Source organism: Triticum aestivum, chromosome 3B, assembly GCF_018294505.1.
Source record: "Triticum aestivum cultivar Chinese Spring chromosome 3B, IWGSC CS RefSeq v2.1, whole genome shotgun sequence".
In the NCBI taxonomy this organism is placed as follows: Eukaryota; Viridiplantae; Streptophyta; class Magnoliopsida; order Poales; family Poaceae; genus Triticum; species Triticum aestivum.
The window spans coordinates 812,262,518-812,285,987 of record NC_057801.1 but is presented as its reverse complement, the minus strand read 5'-3'; the positions used below and the strand labels follow the sequence as shown (position 1 = coordinate 812,285,987).

The 23,470-nt window shown below is 45.9% G+C and overlaps 1 protein-coding gene and 1 pseudogene across 1 annotated transcript; one reads left to right on the top strand and one right to left on the bottom strand.

Annotated features, from left to right (window-relative positions):
* Positions 1-4,173: 4,173 nt before the first annotated feature.
* LOC123066787 (uncharacterized) lies at positions 4,174-5,262 on the top strand. The gene is made up of 2 exons (XM_044489798.1): positions 4,174-4,583; positions 4,949-5,262. Exons 1-2 carry the CDS (start codon positions 4,355-4,357, stop codon positions 5,050-5,052), a joined length of 333 nt encoding a protein of 110 aa, XP_044345733.1. The 5' UTR covers positions 4,174-4,354; the 3' UTR covers positions 5,053-5,262.
* A 66-nt stretch (positions 5,263-5,328) lies between these two features.
* Positions 5,329-7,146, bottom strand: LOC123066786 (epidermis-specific secreted glycoprotein EP1-like; annotated as a pseudogene).
* Between the last annotated feature and the right edge of the window lie 16,324 nt (positions 7,147-23,470).

Genomic DNA, 23,470 nt, shown 5'->3' with positions numbered 1-23,470 from the left:
TATAGTTTTGGTTGTTGGTTGCACACATTGCAAGAAAATTTGGCTTCAATCCATGATTTAGTTGCACAAATATGTACTCCTTTTGCACAAACAGTACATCCACTCCATGTTTCTAGTATGGGCTGTTTGTTGCACTTTTTCTTTTTTGCAAAACTACTACCTTGTGTCCATTTGCACACATCCAGGCAGACGTTGGTTTTGCTACCGGGTCTAGTTGCACAAAGTGGTGTTTAATTACAAAGACATCAGAAGGGAATTGTTGCTAGTCCTTCCAATTATGGAGAAGACCGGTGGCAGATGCAGAGGCAAAGGGGAAGGGGAAGTGAAGAATTGAGGATCTGGAGCCATAAGGGAACTTACCCTTGATTGATGATGCATGGCACGCCTCTCTCCTCCCTCTTGTTACCAGTTCAGTTTTACCATAGCAGCTCTGTAGGTTTTTGGATCCAGGATGGGATGCCCTTTCTTTGATGGAGAAGAAGAAGGAGACATTGTGCAAGAGGAAGTGTGGGCGAGGGAGACATGAGAGGCTTCTGGAGGGTAGTGGGGTGACGTAATAGCGACCGGGCATGATGTTTCTGTTCATGGTTTTCACGTGTCGGAAGGACGCTTTCCTTTTTGGAAACTGGGGAACAAAAGTTTTCCTTTTTTGGCCGGCCGGCGGCCAGACGCGGGAGGTGAAAAATGCACATCCACGAGGTAGGGGGGAATTGCACATCAACTATTAGCAGTTGGCCGAGCGGCACATGGAGTTGCACATCGTCTACTAGGCAGGTGGACAGGTGGACGAGACAACAAATGAAGTTGCTCATTATGTGAAGTTGGTTCATGTAGCACTAAAATTGCACCAAGCAGTATTATAGTTGATTGTGGTAGCACAAAAGTTGGTTTAGAAAATAGTTGCATCTCATAGTATAAAAGTTGCACCATCTAGTACAACCAGTTGGCAATGAAAAAAGTTCATCAAAACATATATAAGTTTTAAAGATCTCGTCGCGAGGGTTCCAACAGTGAAAACGGATTTTAATTTCGACATGTAATTCGAAAGTTATAGCCTTTTGAATTTTTTGGAATGCAATTAATTGCCTTTTTTGCTTTTTATTACTGGCACATGGCAGAGCACATGAAAAACAACTTGGGCCAGCGTGAAGGCAAGTGCGTTGGATGATGCTTTTCATTTTTAGTTTATCAGGGATCAAGCAGACTTTCCTAATCAAGCGATGGGGCATAAATTTTCCTAATATAGCCGACAGCCGAGGAGCGCTAGCAAGCGCATGGCTGCTCCCTAGACGCGTCCTTTTTGGAAACGACATTGAACCGTTCTTCGGTTTTATCTAAACCGCCTAGATCGATGATTTTTACAAAAACCGGCCGATTTGAATGGTTTTTCTGTTCGATTGTTCGTACGGTCCGATAGGCTTAAATAACCACCAGCACTGGTTTGGTTTTTGCCGGTCCGACCAACGGTCCGGTTCGGTTTTTAAACTATGACGGTGCGTGATTTTGTCACTTTTATGTGCTCACATAAAAAGTATTTCATCAGGAAAATTCACAAGTACTCCCTTCCACCCCGAAAGTCCTATTCTAACCACGAGCTCAAATGCACCCGATAAACAGTAAAATTAAAAGAAAAAAGTTCAAAAATTCTGAATTTTTTGTGTTAGTCTTTGAGAAATGTTGTGTATGCTTAACAAACTTAAACACGAAAAGACATTCGTGGGAGTCATGGAAAAAACAGCACTCCAAAATGTTTTCAAAATTATCATTTTCTGGAGCATTGATTTTTTTCCCACAACTTTCAAGAATGTAATTTCGTGCTGAATTTTTGCAAGCATACAAAATATTTGTCAAAATTTACCACAAAAATACAGAATTTTTGATATTTTTACTTTTTTATTTTATTGTTCATGAGGGGGCATTTGAGCTCGGGAGTAGATACTTCACGTCCCTTTGATCCATGTTTTAGTGTTAGATACATCAGTATCTAGACAAAATTAGGACAAGTAATATGGGCCAGAGGAAGTGGAATACATACATATGTATGTGTGTATTTTTCTAAAAATGTTTAAAACTTAACTTTTTGAATTTTAAAGTTTTCAAATAAAGGACTCCGTGGAGATTGAGCTCCATTAGGCATTTCAGCTATTAAACCCTCGAGAGAATTCACTATGAGACGTCAAGAAGCATGTGAAAAGTATGTCAAACTAATATTTGGGGTCATACAAGATCGCTTTGTCATTGTTGATGGCCCTGCAAGATTCTGACACCAAAACGGTTTAGTGGCACATCATGACCGCATGCATGATCCTGTATTATATGATCATAGAGGATGAGCGGGAACGGCCGCAAGATTTTTGCTATGAGAATGAGGGGAACAAAATTTATATATTGAGCCATAGAGGGGTGAAAGATGATTTCAAAAGTTTGTTGAAATGCAACGGTAAATCGAAAACCATGCGGGGCATGAAAAACTTTGTGATGATCTTATTGGGCATTTGGTCACTTCTTAGTCAATAAACTTATTCATGTTGTTTTTAGTTCGGATGATTTAGACCATTTGTTATGTTTACTTTGGATATTTCTGACCATTTGTTATGTTTCAATTTGAATTTTGAACAAACTTCATAAATAGTGGTTTTGAAATGATGAATTATGTGTGTCAAAAATAACATTATTTGAATTATTTTGTTGATAAGAATAGACATGCATATGCCCTCGGCCTTGTGCTTGTCAGATTAAGTGGTGCATTGTGCTAAGTGCTCGAATCATCGGTTGATTTCAGCTGTATCGCCTCATACAAATTAGGTCAGTTTGTATGCTAGCTTAGAGATAAATAAATAAAAATAGCTTTTAGAGAAAGATGCATCAGGGCTTGCTAAAGCACCACACCTGAGTGCTCTCCAGTCCCCTAAAATTGGTTAGATGAGTAAAAAATCGGTTTTACTCCTCTAACAGGAACCTAGCCGAAAGCCTAAATCCTATAATGGAGTAAATATTTTATTCCACGCCGAGCCGAATGCCTAAATTTACTCCTCGGCTTGGTCACCGAGTAAACGCACAACACACTCTCTCTACCTCCTTTCCCACCCTATCCCTCACAGCCCCACGTCATCGGTGACCCTTGTAGTGTTCCCGCACCCGCGCCGCCATGGCTGAATCCCATGGCCATCGTTCCCCGTCGCCCATCCGCAGCTCGCATCCACGCCGCGGCGTGCGGAGCGCCGACCCATCTCTCCCCCCCCCCCAATCGCCGCAACGCTTCCTCGAGCGCCGCCCCATCTGCCTCCCGTGGCTGGCTCTTCGGCTTCCCCGAGCTCCTCGTGCCGCCGCCGTCATAGAGGTCGTACATCGGCGTGCGGCAGCGGGTATGGGGGACGTGGATAGCCGAGATCATGGACAAGCACACCCACAAGAAGCTTTCGCTTGGTTCCTTCCACTTAGCCAAATAGGCTGCCCACGAATACGACACTTGGTCGGTCCGGCTGCACGGCGTCAACGGCCACAAGAACTTTGAGTTCAGTGGTCTCTGCGTGGGAGAGGAGGGAGGGCCAAGAGGCGAGGGAAAGGTTGGCGGCGGAGGCCTCCGACAAGGCGTACATGGCAGAGCTCCACCGCCTCTACCCAGAATAAGCGGAATATTATGAATCGGTGTCGAATTTCGGTTTGTATATTTGTTTGAATCGAATTTGCGTTTATCAATACCCAAATTTTACTCCGTTAAATTTACGAGATCAGCTAGAAACGGGCAAAATTTAGAGCAGTAAAATTACTCCAGTAACGTATACTTTGCGGTTTAGTTCTTCATCTTCATTTTCTAGGATCGGCTAGAGATGCTCTTAAGAATGGAGAAACTATTCATATCACTCTGAGAACATTAATTGGATTTTGTACACATAACCGAGAACTTGCCGTGATGCATGTGTATCAGTATATGTGTAGTGCTCAGGAGTCACCCCAGGCATAAAAACTGAAGACCGAAGACCGAAACCGAAAAGACCGAGACCGAACCTGAAAAGACCGAACTAAAAAAGACCGAATAAAATACGGTATGCATAAGTAGAAGACCGAATTAGTTACGGTCTGATCGGTTCTCTAGGACCGAATAGACCATATAGACCGAATAGCCCATACGCAAGAGGCCCATGTGGCCAGCCCAATGGTCACACACAACACGAGTACGCGTCCTCCTCCTCACATCACGGTTCACAGGAACGCATCCGGCAGCCAATTCACTCCCATTTCTCTTATCCTCTCCCACTAGGAACCCTAGCCGCCGCCCGTCGCCCACCCGACGCCCCATGCCCATGAGATGTGAGCCGGTGATGGCCGCCGCATCGAGGCGTGCGGCGTGCCCATGCCGACGAAGATCGGCGCCCCGAGCCCCGACCCCAACCAGTGGAGACCGGCGCCCCATGCCGCCGTCCTCGACCCTCCGTCAGTCGCTCCACTGCCCACGACACGGCCGTCCGCCGCCGGTGACGACCGCCGCATCGAGGCGCGCGGCGCGCCCCTGACCGATGAAGATCAACACCTCGAGCCAAGGCCCCAACCAGTTGAGACTGGCGCCCCAACCAGTTCAAAAAGTTGGTTGATTTTTATCATTGTCAAATTGTATTGTTGCTATCTGCTCTAATAGCGAGTATCTTTTTTCTCTTTTGTAGATATATAGCCAAATCTGAATCTGAACATCATGATGCACACATAGTAATTTGTTTGATTGTTTGTTCCTCATCTTGTAGTAATCTTCAAAACTGTACTAGGTACTGATTGCATTTGTCATCAACCAAACACACTCCACTCCAGAACTCTCCATTTTTCATCAACCAAACACACTCCACTCCAGCACTCTCCTCGCATGCTAGAAATCAACCAACTTTTCCATGAACTAGCAGAAGATGTTACCAACACTAAGATTATGAAATTTTACTGAATACTTGACTTGTTGCAGAGACAATTGAAGAATTTGGGGACAAGGTGAAGGGAAAGCACAAGGTCCATGGTGGTGCCGAAATTGATTTGTTTGATGTCAAGTACTATGTTATCAACTACTAAGTGATGGTTGTCTGCTGTTTGCTGCTTGTCGATTCCAATATTCCATGGGCTGTTGTTGCTTGTGATCTTATTACTTTCTGTCAAATATAAATGGTGTTGCTTGTTGTCTTCTCACTTTTTGTCAAATGTAAATGTTGTTGCTTTTTAACTTCTTACTTTCTGTCAAATATAAATGATATGCATACATGAATCTTGTTGCTGGAACATAAATCATGAATCTTCTTACTTCGTGTCAGATATGAATCTTGTTATTTCCTGTAAAATATAGACATAGAATTGTACTGGAAGTATCATGAATCTGAGTTGTACTAATTAATTTGGTCTGTTTGGTCGGGACCGAAGACCGAATAGTTAAGAACCGAAAAGACCGAAATTATTTCGGTCCTCAATTATGGAAGACCGAATTATTAGAAGACCGAAAAGACCGGACCGAACAAACCGAAAAGACCGAACGCCCGGGCTGACTCAGGAGAGTCCTCAACTCCTCATCAGATCCTGCCTGACTTGGCCTGCACCTTGATATGCATGGTGGAGTTGTAGTGCACCTCCTCCGGCCGTACCGTCTGCAGCGACAACACCTCCGACTGCAGGTAGCAGAACCCGTCGCCGGCGTCCGGGCCGTAGTAGAACTGCGCCGCGGCGCACGCGCAGTCGTCCAGGCACGCCTCTTCGCTCACCCTCTCCACGGCGTGCAGGCTCGTTGCATGGTCGTTGAAGTAGCCCGTGCCCGGCAGCGACACCAGCCGGTGCTGCGCGCGCCGCCCCGGCGATGATGAGCCGCATGACGTCGGCGGTGGATTCGTCGGGACGCAGCCGCGGTTGGGCCTCCGGAAGTTGGCCGCGTCGGGGCAGCTGCACTGCGTGTCGTCCGTGCACACGCCGTACGCGCCGCAGACGGTTGGGTACGCGCACCCGCCGTCCGGGAAGAGGCGCAGCACGTCGAACACCGGCGCCCAGCCCGAGCCGGAGCGCCACTCGTAGAGCCGAAGGTGGCCGTCGTGCTCCAGCCTCATGTACTGCACCGTGCCGGTGCCGACGGTGGGCAGCTGGATGGTGGCCAGGGCTGGCGCTCCGGGCCGGGCGGACACAGTGAGGCTGCCGTTGGTGTACGTCGCGTAGGCGCCGGCCGCGGTCTCGCCGAAGCCGAGGTGGTAGTAGCGCTGAGGCGGCGTGGCATTGATGTATGCGCTCAGGGCGTCGTCCTCGACGGCGAGGTAGAGCCTGCCGTCGCGCAAGTCAGCCGTTGACGTGTTGGCGGTGAGCCGCGCGCCGTGCTTGAGCGACTGCCCGACGAGCAGCGCGTCCGCGAGGTGGTCGAACGACTGCCACACGGTGGCGTTGCGCCCGTCGAGCAGCACGAGGTTGCCGTCGCTGCCGATGGTCACCCCGGCGACGGACCGGCCCTTGGTGCCGGCGAACCACACCGCCGAGCCGTTGGCGGACCTGAGTACCAGGTCGCCCTCGGCCGTGAGCTCCGCGGCGGCGCCCTCGCCCACGGGGCTGGCGCGGTTGGCCGACCAGACGACCTGCGGGACGCCGGTCGTGGTGGACGTGATGAGCGCACCGCTGTTGCAGTACACGACGGCGACGCCGAGGAGGAAGTCGGCGTGCAGAAGAAGCCGAAGGCGTAGGAGGGGCCGAAGCCGGCCGGGTTGAGCCGCAGCAGGGCCACGCGCGCCACGGAGCCGTCGATGTAGGTCACGTGGTGCGGCAGGCCGGCGTCCGTGTTGGCCCAGGTCGTGGCGAGCCTCGCCGCGGGGTAGTCAAACCGCTGCTGCTGCTGCGCTCGAGCCCCGCCGCCGGCGAGGAGGCAGCCGATCAGCGCGACGACGCCGACAATCGTAGCACGGTGCATCATCGTCGTGGGCTGTGTGTGCATCATCGTGATGTGATGAGATAGTGGATCGAGCACTGTGGTGCAAGAACGATCGATGGAGCGTGGTTTTTTGTACTATAAGCGATCGGTGGATGGGTGGATCGCGGCGACCAGGACGCGGATCGGGATCGGTATGGAAAGGAAGCATGTTGAATTCCGGTGTGGAAGTCGTCGTCGCGGGATGGCGCCGCCGCGTGCCATTGGTTGGCGACCCGTCAGCGCGCGCATGTACGTACGTACACGCAACGTGGCGGCGCCGACGAGTTGTGGCGGTGACTACTACTAGCTGATTGCCCACTGGATGCATGTGCAGGATGGATGCCCACGTAGTGATTTTGTATTTTGTGTCCAAAATTAACCATGTCCTCCCTCCGTTCCTAAATGTAAGTCTTTGTAGAAATTCTACTACGAACTATATACATATGTATATAGATGCATTTTAAGTGTGGATTCATTCATTTTGCTCCGTATGTAGTCCATCCAGTGGAATCTCTATAAAGACTTACATTTAGGAACGGAGGGAGTATGTAATTAAATATATACTCCCTCTGTCTAAAATAAGGGTCTCACTCGTAAAAAATAAAATAAAAATTATATTAACTTTAATACAAAGTTGTACTAAGTTTTAGACACTTATTTTAAAGGGCAGTACTCTGCGTCGGCGCACCGGCGGAACGTTTCGGCCGGTCAAACCAGAGCCGCTCGATCTGGACGCGCGTAACCGTCAGATCAGCCCCGCATCTTCTATCGTCATCCTCCCCCATGGGAAAAAAGAGGAGAAAAAAAGCAAGCGCCGCCGCCGCTCGCGGGATCCCGCACGATGGCTTGCGCTGCTCTCGCTTGGACCACCGTTGCCCCTGCTCGTCGCCGGTGCTCGCAGCCTCACCGACGCCCGCGAACCAAAACACCACCCGCCTTCACCGCCGGTTCCAGCAAATTTTTAGGATGGTTCCAGCAAAAACAAAACAAAAACAAAGAGTGGTAGCAAAAACTCCTGATGCTTTCAGGAAGACTATGGTAGTAGCAAAAACTCCGATGGTAGCAAATGGCATCTCCGATAGTAGCAAAAATCTGAGATGGTTGTAGCAAAAAAAAGCCATCACCCCCGTTGAGCAACACCGCCGTGGTTGGATGTAGCAAAAATTATTTTCAGTTCCAGCAAAATCAAAATGTGGTTGTAGCAAAAAAGACAGGAAAAACAGAAGATGGATGTAGCAAAAATCGAACAACACCGGTAGTAACAAAAAATTGAAACGGTTGTAGCAAAATGGTTCATCGGTTGCAGCAAAAATCACCCGGTAGCAAAATTTTGGGCGGGTGGGTGGTAGCAAAAATTAATGGTGGTTCCAGCAAAAAAAGTAGCTGGTTCCAGTATAGTTTTCCTATTTTAAATGTTTTCCTATGTTAAATGTTTTCCTATTTTAAAACGGACGGAGTATAAAGTATATGCTACACAAAGTATGTTGTTGGATTTGTATTTAAAGAAGGTTTTCTACAGTATAGTTTTCATAATCTATATTTTATATTTTATTAGTTAAATTACTGGTCAAACTTTGGCTAAAAATGAAAAGAGCCTTATAAACTCGGGCGGAGGAAGTACTGTTCTTCGCTAAGCACGGTGAACACGTTGAGTCATTGGGTGCATGTTAATCCACGCACTTATCGTGCGGAAAAGAAGATCCCACAAAGCAAACACTCTCTCCTCCACCGACCGCCGCTGTTTCAGGCGCCTGTTGTTATAACTCTTTACGCAAATGCCTCAAGCGCACCACACCTACGCAGCTGGGCCGGCCCATATATCTCCTGCCTTTTTTGTTAAAACATTCAAAAGAGATGCACCGTCGGAGTTCAAACTCACGATCACTTTCTTCGACGCCAATGACAGTAACAATTATGCCATGGAACAACTATTGCTTTCTAACTTGTGTTGTATTGTTCTCTTCAGCAGCGGGAATTCTTCGGTTTTGGTCCCGGTTCGCTGGTCATTTCCAAAGTGTTTTTCTTTTTCTTTTTCTTCTTCTTCTTCTTCTTCTTTTCTTTTTGTTCTTTCTTTTCGAGAGTACTCTTTTATTTATTTTTAAAATGCAAGTTTTTAAAATTAGTTTTTTTTTCAAAATCATGAATTTTCCATCTTTTTGCATTTTTAAAAAAAATCGATGAACTACTCAAAATATATGATTTTTTAAAAAAATTGATGACTTTTTACTAAATTGATGAATTGTTTTCCACAATTGATCATTTTTTCAAATTTGATAAACTTTTTTTATAATTTGATGAACATTTGTTCAAATTCAATGATTTGTTTTCAATTTCGATGAACTTTGATCAAATTCTATGAACTATTTTTCATGTTTGATGAACTTTTTTCAAATTTGATGATTTTTTTTCAAATTCAATGACCTTTTCCATATACAATGAACTTTATTTGATTTTTTTTGAAAATTTCATACACATTTTCGAAATCTTGATATTTTAAGTTTTTTTCGTATTTTTTCAATTTTTTGTAAGTCAACTATGTCCTGTTAGCAAACGATCAAACACCGAAACGACGTAAGGGAACACGGCCCCGTTTTGGGCCGGGCCCAAGAGCGTGGTTGCGTGTGCACCAAAACCCCTACTTGGTGCCAAAGGCGCTGACTAGGAGTTGCCGACGCTAACAATGTCTAACATTACAGATTAGAAAAGAGGCCCAGTTATCACGTACGTGAAATAAAACCCAAGCGCTCAGTACATTTGTTTACATTGATGTCATAAGAGTGCAAAGCTCATTTTACTGGTTTCGGTATCTACTGCTGGAGCATCCACAACTCATTTTACTGGTTTCGGTATCTACTGCTAGAACAAGATCAATCTTGAATACATTTAAACATGCTTAAATTTCAACCTTCCGAATGAGTGAAATATGTTTTCAAAAATACGTGGAATAACCTTTTTGAATTTAGTCAAACCAATTTTTTGTAATGAGTGAAATTTGTTTTTCATGCATGTGAAACATATTTTAGTGTGAAATATGTGAAACTTATTATTCACAAAAATGTGAAACTAGTTACTTATACACAATGTGAAGCTGATTAGTTCAAATTAGTTTTAAAATGACAATGTTTTGAAATAAGTAAAAAACGAAGGCCATGACACCGTTGGCCGGGATGCGATTACATCATGTGAAACGAGTGAAATTGTTTTGTTAAATGATAGTTTTTTTAAATATATGAAATTGGTACTCCGTCCGTAAACTAATATAAGAGCGTTTAGAATACTAAAATACAGGGGGAGTATTTTTCAAATATGTGAAACATATTTTAGTCTGCAACGCGCGCATCTGCATCTAGTACAACTCAAAGAAGATGTATTAGACATCCCTCACTGGGAGTATCTTGCCGTGATGACTTAACCAGACATATAATAATTAATGTCAATCCATGAAGCGCGTATATCATATAAAAGCATCAAAAAAGTTCCGCAAGCTATATCATGCCCAGCCATTATTCGAAGAAAAATAACCTGGCAGTACCATTTTTTCAAAACCATAGTAAATGAAAACCTCAGTATTCGAATGCATGGGCAGTGAATACTTTAGTTTTTAGAAACCACCGTTTCTCTCAGTTTTAGTAACACCTTGTGGGCGTTTGGCAAGCATAGTTTTTTCTCACTTTCCCTGGGTTGACCGCTGAACCAAACCCAACTACCCTGAACGAATTACAACGACCTGATCAAGCTTGTTCTAAGGCAGATGCATGCATGTAGTCCCCTCCTAGATGCTAGGATTTATAGATAAGAGTTATCTCTACTCATCTCTTGTATCTCTGGCCGCATAGAATTGATTGGTCTACGACTGCTCCAATGATCGATCGATCTACTTGCACTAGTAGAAAAGGGGGCAATGGCCCAGACCAGTTCAGCCCATTAGTCCCGGTTCAATCCAGAACCGGGACCAATGGAGCTATTTGCCCCGGTTCGTGAGCCCAGGGGGCCGGCCGGGCCACGTGGGCCATTGGTCCCGGTTCGTCCAGACCTTTTGGTTCCGGTTGGTGGGACGAACCGGGATCAATGGGCCTGGCTCCTGGCCCACCACTATTGGTCCCGGTTGGTGGCATGAATCGGGACCAATGGCTACCCGTTAGTCCCAGTTCATGCCACGAACCGGACCAATAGTGCTGCCTATATATACCCCCTCGCTCGCGAGCAGAGCACTCCAGTGCTTTGTTTTTCTCTTGCCGGCGAGGGGGGGCTTTGTGGTGCTCTAGCTCACCTCCATAGCACATGAGGTGTTCGATGAAATGCCCGAGCCACACTACTTAAGCTTTCTCCTCTCCAAGCTCGACCTCCAACCTCTATTTTCCTCAATATTTGTCTAGGTTTAGCGGTCCATCACGCCCCGTCCCCGTCTTCACCGCCATCGATCACCCGCGCCGATCTCATCGCCAGCACCACCGTGTTGAGCCTCTTGTTCTTATCTTCTTTCTGAAAGGAAAATTATTCTTACTTGTATTATTTTCTTACTTTTATTATTGCATCTTATATAGTGCGATGGTTTTGGTATCCGCCCCCGTCGGCCCTCGTCCTGTCTATGATTCGGATGTGGTATATATTATCTTTTCATAACTATTGGTTCATTTATTGTTTATGAAAATATGCCGACCAACGTGACATAGATTTATTTATCTAGGAGGTTGTTGAACTGGAAATTCCAACCGACCCTATTGTCGAGAGGTTAAATTTAGTTGAAGAAGAAAACAATTTCTTGAAGGAAAAAATAAAAAAACTTGAGGAGGAGAAGATGATATTGGAGTTGCATGTTGCGGATGTCGTCGATGATCACAATGATCAAGATGGATGCAATGCGCTTGAAGATGAGAAAGATTAGAAAATATGTCATTCATACCGAGGCTTGGTATCATTATGCCGTTGGATCAGTTGTTACCTTGGTTGCGATTATGATCGCATTTGTTTTCGCACTGAAATGTTTTACATAGTTTCAATGTATGGTTTAATTAATTTAGATGCTCTGCAGAGCTTTATGTTGTTAGATGAGAACTATGTATGTACTTTGGTTTTTATGTGATGATGAACTTCTATTAATTTGGTCACTTAATTATCTATTCATGATGTTCTGTAATGATTTTTGACACACTTAATTATATATAATGCACGGAGATGAACCTGCAATGGATGTACGGTGACAGACACACCTCCGAGTACATTAAGGGCGTGCATGATTTTCTCAAAGTGGCTGAGGCACACAAGCAGAATGGTTTTATGTGTTGTCCATGCCCTATATGTGGGAATACGGAGTCTTACTCTGACCGGAAAATCCTTCACACCCACCTGCTTTACAAGGGTTTCATGCCACACTATAATGTTTGGACGAGGCACGGAGAAATAGGGGTTATGATGGAAGACGGCGAGGAAGAAGAGTACGATGACAACTATGTGCCCCCTGAATACGGTGATGCTACTGAACATCAAGATGCACCAGACGATGTGCACGATGGTGCTGCAACGGGCGAAGCTGCTGAAGATCAAGAGGAACCAGACGATGTGCCCGATGATGATGATCTCCGCCGGGTCATTGTCGATGCAAGGACACAATGCAAAAGTCAAAAAGAGAAGCTGAAGTTTGATCACATGTTAGAGGATCACAAAAAGGGGTTGTACCCCAATTGCGAAGATGGCAACAGAAAGCTCGGTACCGTACTCGAATTGCTGCAGTGGAAGGCAGAGAATGCTGTGCCTGATAAAGGATTTGAGAAGCTACTGAAAATAACGAAGAAGAAGCTTCCAAAGGATAACGAATTGCCCGACAGTACATACGCAGCAAAGAAGGTCGTATGCCCTCTAGGATTGGAGGTGGAGAAGATACATGCATGCCCTAATGACTGCATCCTCTACCGCGGTGCCTATAAGGATCTGAACGCATGCCCGGTATGCGGTGCATTGCGGTATAAGATCAGACGAGATGACCCTGGTGATGTTGACGGCGAGCCTCCCAGGAAGAGGGTTCCTGCGAAATGTCTGTTCAGAAACGGAGAGCATGCCAAGTTGATGCGATGGCACAGTGAGGACCGTAAGAAAGACGGGAAGTTGAGAGCACCCGCTGACGGGTCGCAGTGGAGAAAAATTAAGAGAAAGTACTGGGATGAGTTTGCAAAGGACCCAAGGAACGTATGGTTTGCATTAAGCGCGGATGGCATTAATCCTTTCGAGGAGCAGAGTAGCAATCACAGCACCTGGCCCGTGACTCTATGTATGTATAACCTTCCTCCTTGGATGTGCATGAAGCGGAAGTTCATTATGATGCCAGTTCTCATCCAAGGCCCTAAGCAACCCGGCAACGACATTGATGTGTACCTAAGGCCATTAGTTGAAGAACTTTTACAGTTGTGGAATGGAAACGGTGTACGTACGTGGGATGAGCACAAAAAGGAGGAATTTGACCTAAAGGCGTTGCTGTTCGTGACCATCAACGATTGGCCCGCTCTCAGTAACCTTTCAGGACAGACAAACAAGGGATACCATGCATGCACGCACTATTTACTTGACACCGATAGTATATACCTGGGAAGCTGCAGGAAGAATGTGTACCTGGGCCATCGTCGATTTCTTCCGACCAACCATCAATGTTGAAAGAAAGGAAAGCATTTCAAAGGCGAGGCAGATCACCGGAAGAAGCCCGCCATGCGTACCGGTGATCATGTACTTGCTATGGTCAATGATTTACACGTAATCTTTGGAAAGGGTCCCGGCGGACTAGCTGTTCCGAATGACGCTGAGAATCACGCACCCATGTGGAAGAAGAAATCTATATTTTGGGACCTACCCTACTGGAAAGACCTAGAAGTCCGCTCTTCGATCGACGTGATGCACGTGACGAAGAACCTTTGCGTGAACCTGCTAGGCTTCTTGGGCGTGTATGGGAAGACAAAAGATACACCTAAGGCACAAGAGGACCTGCAACGCTTGCACGAAAAAGAGGGCATGCCTCCGAAGCAGTATGAAGGTCCTGCCAGCTACGCTCTTACGAAAGAAGAGAAAGAAATATTCTTTCAATGCCTGCTCAGTATGAAGGTCCCGACTGGCTTCTCGTCGAATATAAAGGGAATAATAAATATGCCAGAGAAAAAGTTCCAGAACCTAAAGTCTCATGACTGCCACGTGATTATGACGCAACTGCTTCCGGTTGCATTGAGGGGGCTTCTACCGGAAAACGTCCGATTAGCCATTGTGAAGCTATGTGCATTCCTCAATGCAATATCTCAGAAGGTGATCGATCCAGAAATCGTACCAACGCTAAGGAGTGATGTGGCGCAATGTCTTGTTAGTTTCGAGCTGGTGTTCCCACCATCCTTCTTCAATATCATGACGCACGTCCTAGTTCATCTAGTCGACGAGATTGTCATTCTGGGGCCCGTATTTCTACACAATATGTACCCCTTTGAGAGGTTCATGGGAGTCCTAAAGAAATATGTTCGTAACCGCGCTAGGCCAGAAGGAAGCATCTCCATGGGCCATCAAACAGTGGATGTCATCGGGTTTTGTGTTGAGTTCATTCCTGGCCTTAAGAAGATAGGTCTCCCTAAATCGCGGTATGAGGGGAGACTGACTGGAAAAGGCACGCCTGGAAGGGACTCAATAATATGCAGGGACGGATATTCTTGGTCTCAAGCACACTACACAGTTCTACAGAACTCTACCTTGGTGACCCCGTATGTCGATGAACACAAGAACAGTCTGCGCTCCAAACACCCGGAGCAGTGCGACGACTGATTACATGTGAACACATCAGGACTTTCAGCAGTTGGTTGGAAACACGTCTCAGAGGTGACAACACTGTTTGTGATGAGCTGTACTTATTGTCCAGGGGACCATCTTCGACTGTAATGATTTGGAAAGGATACGAGATAAATGGGAATACATTTTACACGATTGACCAAGATGAAAAGAGCACCAACCAAAACAGCGGTGTCCGCTTTGATGCAGCAACCGACAATGGAAATGACACATATTATGGTTACATAGTAGACATATGGGAACTTGACTACGGAGTAGATTTTAAGGTCCCTTTGTTTAAGTGCAAGTGGGTCAATCTGTCAGGAGGCGGGGTACAGGTAGACCCACAGTACGGAATGACAACAGTGGATCTGAAAAATCTTGGGTACACTGACGAACCGTTCGTCCTAGCCAATGATGTGACACAGGTTATCTATGTGAAGGACATGTCTACCAGACCGAGGAAAAGAAAAGATAAGGAAGCGAATACATCATACAATGAGCCAAAGCACCACATAGTTCTTTCAGGAAAAAGGGACATCCTGGGAGTGGAGGGCAAGACAGACATGTCTGAAAAGTATGAAAAGTTTCATGAAATTCCCCCCTTCAAAGTCAAGGCTAACCCAAGCATCCTGATAAACGATGAAGATTATCCATGGTTACGGCGCAATAAGCAAACGACACAAGCGAAGAAAAAGTGAAGACTTTCTCCCGCAACTATTATGATGATACCATGCCAACTTTGTAACAGACGAGTATGATACCATTGTCCATTTTGTACATGCACATGCTATGCCAACTTTTTCAGAGTTCATTTGAAAACTATGAATTTGAAAACCTCGCCAACCGAAGGGCGCTCACACCGGTTTATAAGCCCGTCCCTCTACACGCCTTGTTGAGCTCACAAACTTGTGATTCACACAAATTTCAAAGAAAACTAATGGCACAAACAGAAATTTTATAATTTTGCTGACCTAAAAGCAAAAAGAATTAAAAAATAAAGCAAAAAACCAAAATAAAATAAATAATGCAGAAAACAAAACAAAAAAACTTGAAATAAAAATAAAAATAGCAACAATAAGTATTTTGTTGTAAGTAGAAACAAAATAAAATAAATAAATAAAGCAAAAAAGTGTTTTCAAATTTGAAAACTAATGGCACTAACAGAAAGTTTATAATTTTTCTAAAACTAAAAGCAAAAAGAATTAAAAAATAAAGCAAAAAACAACAAAAAATAAATAATGCAGAAAACAGAACAAAAAAACTGAAAAATAATAAAAATAGCAACAATAAGTATTTTGTTATAAGTACAAACAAAATAAAATATATAAAGCAACAAAGAAAACAAAAAAAGTGTTTTCAAATTTAAAAACTAATGGCACTAACAGAAAGTTTATAATTTTTCTAAAACTAAATGCAAAAAGAATTAAAAAATAAAGCAAAAAACAACAAAAAATAAATAATGTAGAAAACAGAACAAAAAAACTGAAAAATAGTAAAAATAGCAATAATAAGTATTTTGTTGTAAGTACAAACAAAATAAAATATATAAAGCAACAAAGAAAATAAAAAAAGTGTTTTCAAATTTGAGAACTAATGGCACTAAGAGAAAGTTTATAATTTTTCTAAAACTAAAAGCAAAAAAGAATTAAAAAATAAAGCAAAAAACAACAAAAAATAAGTATTTTGTTGTAAGTAGAAACAAAATAAAATAAATAAAGCAACAAAGAAAACAAAAAAACAAAAAAAGTGCCACCTACTGGGCCCCCACGGCCTGAATACGACTAGAAACCCTACCATGGGCCAGGATTCAGGCCCGCAGGAGGCCCAGTAGGCCCACAGGCACAGATTGCACGGTCAGGCCTGAAAGCCTGCAGTTGAGAGGAGCTCGAGAGGGTGGGTGCAGCAGCGCTTATAAACAACTCTCGAGCTCTTTCAACTAGCGAGGTGGGACTAAACTTTTCGGCGCGGGGCAGCACAAGGCCTTTGGTCCCGGTTGGTGGCACCAACCGGGACTAAAGGTGGTCATTAGTCCTGGGTCGTGGCACGAACCGGGACCAAAGCCTTTTCTATATAAGCAAAGACATGGCATTTTTTCAGATTTCATCGCCAGTTCCCCGCCCCGACGACGCCGCCAGGCTGCCCGAGCTCGCCCCGACGATGCCGTCAGGCTGCCCGTGCTCGCCGTCGCCGTCGCCCCGCGCCCCTGCCCCGTGCTCGCCGTCGCCGTCGCCCCGCGCCCCTGCCCCGTGCTCGCCGTCGCCCTGCCCCTGCCCTGTCCCGCCCCCGCGCGCCGGCGCCCTCGCCGCCCCCGCCGTCGCCTCGAGCTCCCCTGCTACGGGCTCGCCGTCGCCGCCCGCTCCTCGTCGCCGTCGCCCTGCCCCCCTGCCCCGTCCCGCCCCGCGCGCCGGCGCCCTCGCCTGCCCCCGCGCTGTGAGCCGCCGCCCGGCTCTTTTAATGTTTAAGGTCTTTTTTTTATTTTTATGCTCTGTTTTTTTATGTTTTAATTTTTTTGTTCATATGTGATGTATATGTGTATGTGGCTATAATGTATATGTGTATGTGAACAATGCAAAAGATAGTTTTTTAGAAAAAATAGGATTTTTTTCTGTTCATAGATTTTTTTGGTGATATTAATTATTGTAAATATGCAAATGTTTGTATATTCATATGAACAATGAATTAGGCAATACTACTTCATGTATTTTTAAGAAGGACGAAGAAGAAAAAGAATGAGAGGAAAAAGGAAATAAGAAGAGGAAGAAAGGAGAAGAAGAGGGGAGAGGAAGAAGAGGAGAAATAAATAAGAAGAAGAAAAAAGAAGAAAAAGAAGAGGAGAATAATAAAGGAATAGAGGAGAAGAAGAAAAAATAGAATTTTTTTTCTATTTTTTCTTCTTCTCCTCTATTCTTTTCTTCTTCTCCTCTTTTTCTTCTTCTTCTTTTTCTTCTTCTTCTTCCTTCTTCCTTCTTCCTCTTTTCTTCCTTTTTCCTTATTTTCCTTTCTCGAGGGATAAGAAGAAAAAGAAGAGGAGAAGAAGAAAGAAAGGAATAGAGGAGAAAGAAGAAACTTTGACACGAGGGGGGGGGGTACCGATACCCCCTCCCCGATAACATTATTTTCCCATGTATATGTATGTTGCGTCGTTGTCGATATAACGAGGGTGTCGAGGATCACCGAGGGGTCGAGGGTCGGGAACTAGGGTAGAGGGTCGAGGGTCGTTAAGGGGTCAAGGGTCGAAGGTTTCAGGGTCGAGGGTCGTTAAGGGGTCAAGGGTCGAAGGTTTCAGGGTCGAGGGTTCCTATAGTGTCAAAGTATTGAAGAAATCCATGGCTTCATCATTAGCCGGAAGTAACCATGGCATGATGGTACGAAGTCCTCCAAAGTTATTCTGGAATGGAGTCCCGGATAGGATAATTTGCCTTTTTGTACGAATCTCAGCAAAGGCCTTTCAAATAACGATATTCGGAAGGTTCTTGCTGAACTTTGTACCAAAAAGCGAATTATCCTATCTGGGACTCCGTTCCAAAATAACTTTGGAGAGCTTCGTACCATCATGCACCTGTTACTTTCGCCTAATGATGAAGACATGGTTTTGTTGAATCCTTTGACACTAGGCAACCTCCCGACCCCTCGGCGATCCTCGACCCCTTGACCCTCGACCGCTCGGCAATCCACGACCCTCTACCCTACCGCGGGCGTCGATGCCCACGCCACTTGTGGGACATAGATGTAGTGTTCAACGCCGACCCCCTCCCGATAGCTTCAACACGTGGGGAGGGGTCGATATTACCCCCTCCTTGAAGCGTTCTCGAGGCCACCCCCTAACCCTTGAAGCGTTGTCGAGGCCACCCCAAACCCTAGAGAAGCAGCGTCGAGGCCACTAATATGATTCCTTATTGTGATTAGCTAGCTAGTTCTACGTTTGCCACTAATATATCCATATCTGTCATGTTTGAATAATAATTGCCATGTTGTAAATATTTGTAGAAACTATGGACACCCCCCGAGACGAAGCACAAGAAGCGTTGTTGAGGGACATAATTGCACAAGGAAGTGATGCCGTCTCCTCGTTGATGTTTCTCAACGACAATGATGGCCTGGAAGGAGAGGGTGAAGAAGCAGCTGGCTATGATTTACATGGCTCCGATGACCCAATGCCGGTGCAAGAAGGAGAGGGTGAAGAAGTAGACCGTGAGGACGGCTCCGGTGATCACCAAACCGGGTCCGGCCAGGTATATATATTAGTTAAGCCTATGCTGACTAGATAATTGATGCATTCATTGTTTTGGTATGTACACATATTAATTAACTCTCGTCTTTGTTCTTTTTTCTAGCCCTCCGGATCGAGCACAATTTCGGTAAAGAGACGAGGCCCGAAGAAAAAGTTGAGCTCGGATGAAAAGTTTGAGATCATACAAATCACGCGCGAAGGCCAACCGATTGAACCCTACCGGACAAAAAAGGCATTTGTTGCTCAGTGCGGGGTTCTGGTTAGGGACAAGATCCCGATCAGCATCCACCAATGGTATAAGCCTAAGAACGAAGACCCTGAGGTGTCTTATGTCAATGATATGCAGAAAAAGAATCTTTGGACTGAGCTGAAGTCAAATTTCACCCTACCGCCGGAGGATGATTCGGAGAAGCCAGTTATAGAGCCATTAATCAAGTCTTTTGCTCTGAAGAAGATGGCAGACCTATTCAGGAATTGGAAGAAAGACCTCAATAGGTATGTCGAAAAAAATGAGACACCAGAATTCAAGGGCAAATATGAGAAGATCAGAGATGACTGGCCCGCATTTGTGGCCCACAAGACATCGGAAAAGAGTAAAAAGATGTCGGCGACAAACAAGAGAAATGTTGAGAAGAAGAAGCTTCACCATCGCACGGGGTCAGGTGGCTACCTCGTAGCCCGACCTAAGTGGGCCAAGGCTGAGAATGATCTGCTTGATAAAGGGATCGAACCAGAGACAATGAACTGGCCAGACCATTGCCGGACTTGGTTCTTTGGGGCCGGCGGATCCTTGGACCCTATAACAGGGAAGTGCATTTGGACGGACGAACAATTGGACATACTAGTCAAGAGGCTTCAGCAATATATCGAAGCAGCGTAGCAAGGGACGTTCGTTCCAGACAGGGAGAAGGACGAGCTCACAATGGCCCTCGGCAATCCTGAGCACCCTGGACGGACACGAGGCACGCCAGGCTCCATTTTGTGGAAGGCTGGATTTCCGGACGCAGGGGGTTACAAAACCCAGGAGAGGAGGAAGAAACTGGAGCAGAGCCAACTACAGGCGCTGCACGAAAGGGTAATGAGGCTAGAGGAACGAGAAGCAGATCGCAGCAAACGACCTGCCGAAGCTTCCCCCGAAGCTACCCCGCCATCTCAGCGGAGAAGCAGCGTGGCTTCCACCGAGCTGCTTCAGCCAGAGCATGCCTTGACGGCTCATGCCAGCTATCCCGTGGATGCTATCACGGATGCTGAAAATTGCCACCTTATGGCACAATGGAGCAATTTGAAGGTCAAGGCGGCTGTTGGCTATGTTTATCCTACTAAACCCGACTCAACTTTTCACTGCCGGCTGATTCCAGAAGGATATGCTAAGCTGATGGTCGATGAAATAACGGAGGGATTTGAGGACCTCCGGCTTGACCATCCTACCGGTGAAGGGGAGTATCGGCTGGGTTCTGCTCTGAAGACTCCATGCCTATGGTGGAAGGATCTCATCAACCTTCCGAACTGGACGCCTCCTCCTCCGGCGAGTCAGGGCACTCCGCCTCCTCCACCGCCTCCTCCTCCGGCGAGTGACGATCAGGGCACTCGGCCGGCTCCTTCTCCGGCGCGTGGCGGCACTCCGCCTCCTTCTCCGCCTGTGCCGGCGCGCCCGAGCAGCCAGCCTCCTCCTTCTCCGCCGCGTCAGCAAGGGCGGAAGAGACCCGCCGCCGCTCCGGCTGCTCCGGCGCGTCGTAGTCCTTCTCCTCCGCCTCGTAAGCAAGGGAAGAAGACATCCGCTCCGTCTGCTCTGCCGGCGTCTAGCAGTACAGCCAAAGGCGGGAGGAGATACAGATTCGGTCCTTCTCTGAAGACTCCAGAGAAGTTACCGTACGAGAGGAGCGAGGAGGAAAACGCGAAGATCGCGCAGACCGAAGTGGATGACTGGTTTCAAGGGTTGAAAGCAAAGAGACATCCACCTCCGGAGGAGAAGGTAGATCCGGTGAAAGCGAAGCGCACTCTGGCTGCCCTGACAAAACCACCCAAGTCTTCGCCGAAAGGCAACTATGAGCGCATTATTGGAAAGGCATTTGCCGAAGCGGAGAGGTCGGGAAGTACTAAAAGTGATCAAAGGATGAAAGAACGACGAGCTGGGAAACAAATTGCCCAGCTCGGCGAACAAGCGAAGCAATCGTGCCCCCCGCTCAAGGTGCCTGCTAGCGACATCGTCGATCCGAGGATGGTGCCCGGTTATGGCAATCCTGCAGATTACCTGCCCGACGATGTACATTATGATTTCTTGGAGGTGCAGATACAAAGATACGAGTACGGGAAGCCTCTCGTCAAAGATGAAAGTTCTCTACAACGATGATGCGAAGATTGCATGATTGGTACATGAAAACCCGCAAAGAGTCTGAGGGGAGGAGTACTTTGTATGTGAGAGTTAAAAAGGAGCATGACCTCCTTGGAATTGAACTGTGCCTATTCCATTTGAGGAGTTCTATCAGTTTTTCAATCAATTGGCCATCGATAAAGCAACGGTCACCTGCTACTGTCTGTAAGTAGTACTACTTCTGTCATTAAGTCTCTCTATATAACTCAGCCCTTTCATTGCATGTATTTATAATTATCCTCACTATATTATGCAGATTGAAGATCGCCGAATTGAAGAAAAGACAAGTGGGAGATATTGGGTTCATTAACACGTATCTCATAGATGCAACTGAGGTTCAATATCGTGCCCAAGAAACCGAGGCCAACTTGCTACGATCGTTGGAAATAAATGAACACAAAGATATAATACTCTTTCCTTACAACTTCAAGTGAGTGTTACTGTCTTGTGGCATATTCGGTTTCCTTATTAGTCCAGGTTATAGTAATGTAATATTGATGAGTTATGCATGTGTGCGCAGCTACCACTATATTCTCCTAGAGATTAAGCTTGAGAAGGGAGTAGTAACTGTCTTAGACTCCAAGCGAAAAGATCCCAAGGAGTATGCGGACATGACTGAAATGCTCGAGAAGTAAGTTAAATCGATCATTATCCACCATATCAACAACTTTGTTCATTTCTGATATCAAGTAATTGTTTTCTTTGTATGGCAGGGCTTAGAGAAAATTCACCAAAAAAGCTCCGGGACTACCGAAGAAGCTGCAATTTAGGCACCCGAAAGTAAGTACTATATAGTAGCATATTCCACGCATCTCCTAGTGATTCAAGCGCTAGTTTCATCAATACCATTTAGCATGCTTGCTAATTATCAGTTTGATTGACCTCTATTTCTTGTAAAGTGGTTGTGGCAGGAACAAGGGAATGATTTCTGTGGATACTACATTTGCGAGTCCATCCGCCACACGACCTGTGAGCGGGGCTACTCCGACAAACAATATGAAGTGCGTAAATAACAATATTCACAATTTTATTTTATTACCATCATTTGTGTTGAGTTTCATTCATTCATATATATATGTGTATTGACCCCCTTCTTAAAATTAGATGTTTCGGATGCGGGATGAACTCCTAGCACCAGATCGCATGCGAGCAATTCAAGAGGAATTGGCGGCATTCTTTCTTGACCACGTGATCGCTGAAGACGAAGAATACTATGTGGACCACGCATCCGTATTTTAGGAGATTATATATTTGTAAAAGATAATTATTGTATATATGTAGCCGGTAGTGTCGGATAGATATACGAGAACTTGTTGTTCGACCAATCTCTCGGAGAAGGAGAGGTGGTCGATATCACTTCTCTCTGTATGCATATATGTTCATGACGATCTTCTGTTTGCTTACTAGCTAGCTAGGGTGTCTAGCTAGTCCTCTCTATACGTATATATGGTACGTAGCGTCGACCAAGCACGGACAAAAGAAAGGACACTTCTCTCTATTAATTAGCTAGCTGTAGCACAATATATGAAACACCTAAATTAACCCCCCAAAACCCCCCAACCCCCCCCCCCTTTTCAAAAAAAAAACAAAACCCCCAGCCACAGAAATGCTGACGCGTGGATGCCTATTGGTCTCCGTTGATGCCACCAACCGGGACCAAAGGCCCTCCTGCCTGGGCTCAACGGACAGGCCACGTGGAGGCCCATCTGTCCCGGTTCTGGATTGAACCGGGACTAAAGGGTCAGGGCATTAGTACCGACCCTTTAGTCCCGGTTCATGAACCGAGACTAAAGGCCCTCACCAACCGGAACTGTAGGCCCTTTTTCTACTAGTGTTGACGTTCTAAGCCTCGGCATGCCTGTGTTCCCGGCTTTGTTGTAGTGTTGTACATGCGCCTCTGGCCGGATATGATCCAAATTCTAGCTAGCTTACTATGCGTGTTAGAAAGACAGGATCAACAGGCTGCTGAACGTATTAAAGACATCAACAACGGAGTAGTCATGTGGAGGTCGGACGTAGGAGTGGCAGAGTAGTCAACATAGAAGAGCACATACTTTTCTTCCCATGTTGGCTGCAGAGAAGACAGGACAATGGCGGATGATAATGGTTGGAAGAAGACAGGACAATGGCGGATGATAATGGTTGGAAGAAGACAGGACAATGGCGGATG

Excerpts from the sequence above, each read along its gene's own strand:
- LOC123066787 (XM_044489798.1), top strand. The coding sequence starts at position 4,355 with ATGCCGACGAAGATCGGCGCCCCGAGCCCCGACCCCAACCAGTGGAGA. Across the intron at positions 4,584-4,948 it reads CGCCCCAACCAGTTCAAAAA|AGACAATTGAAGAATTTGGG; the intron begins GTTGGTTGATTT and ends GACTTGTTGCAG.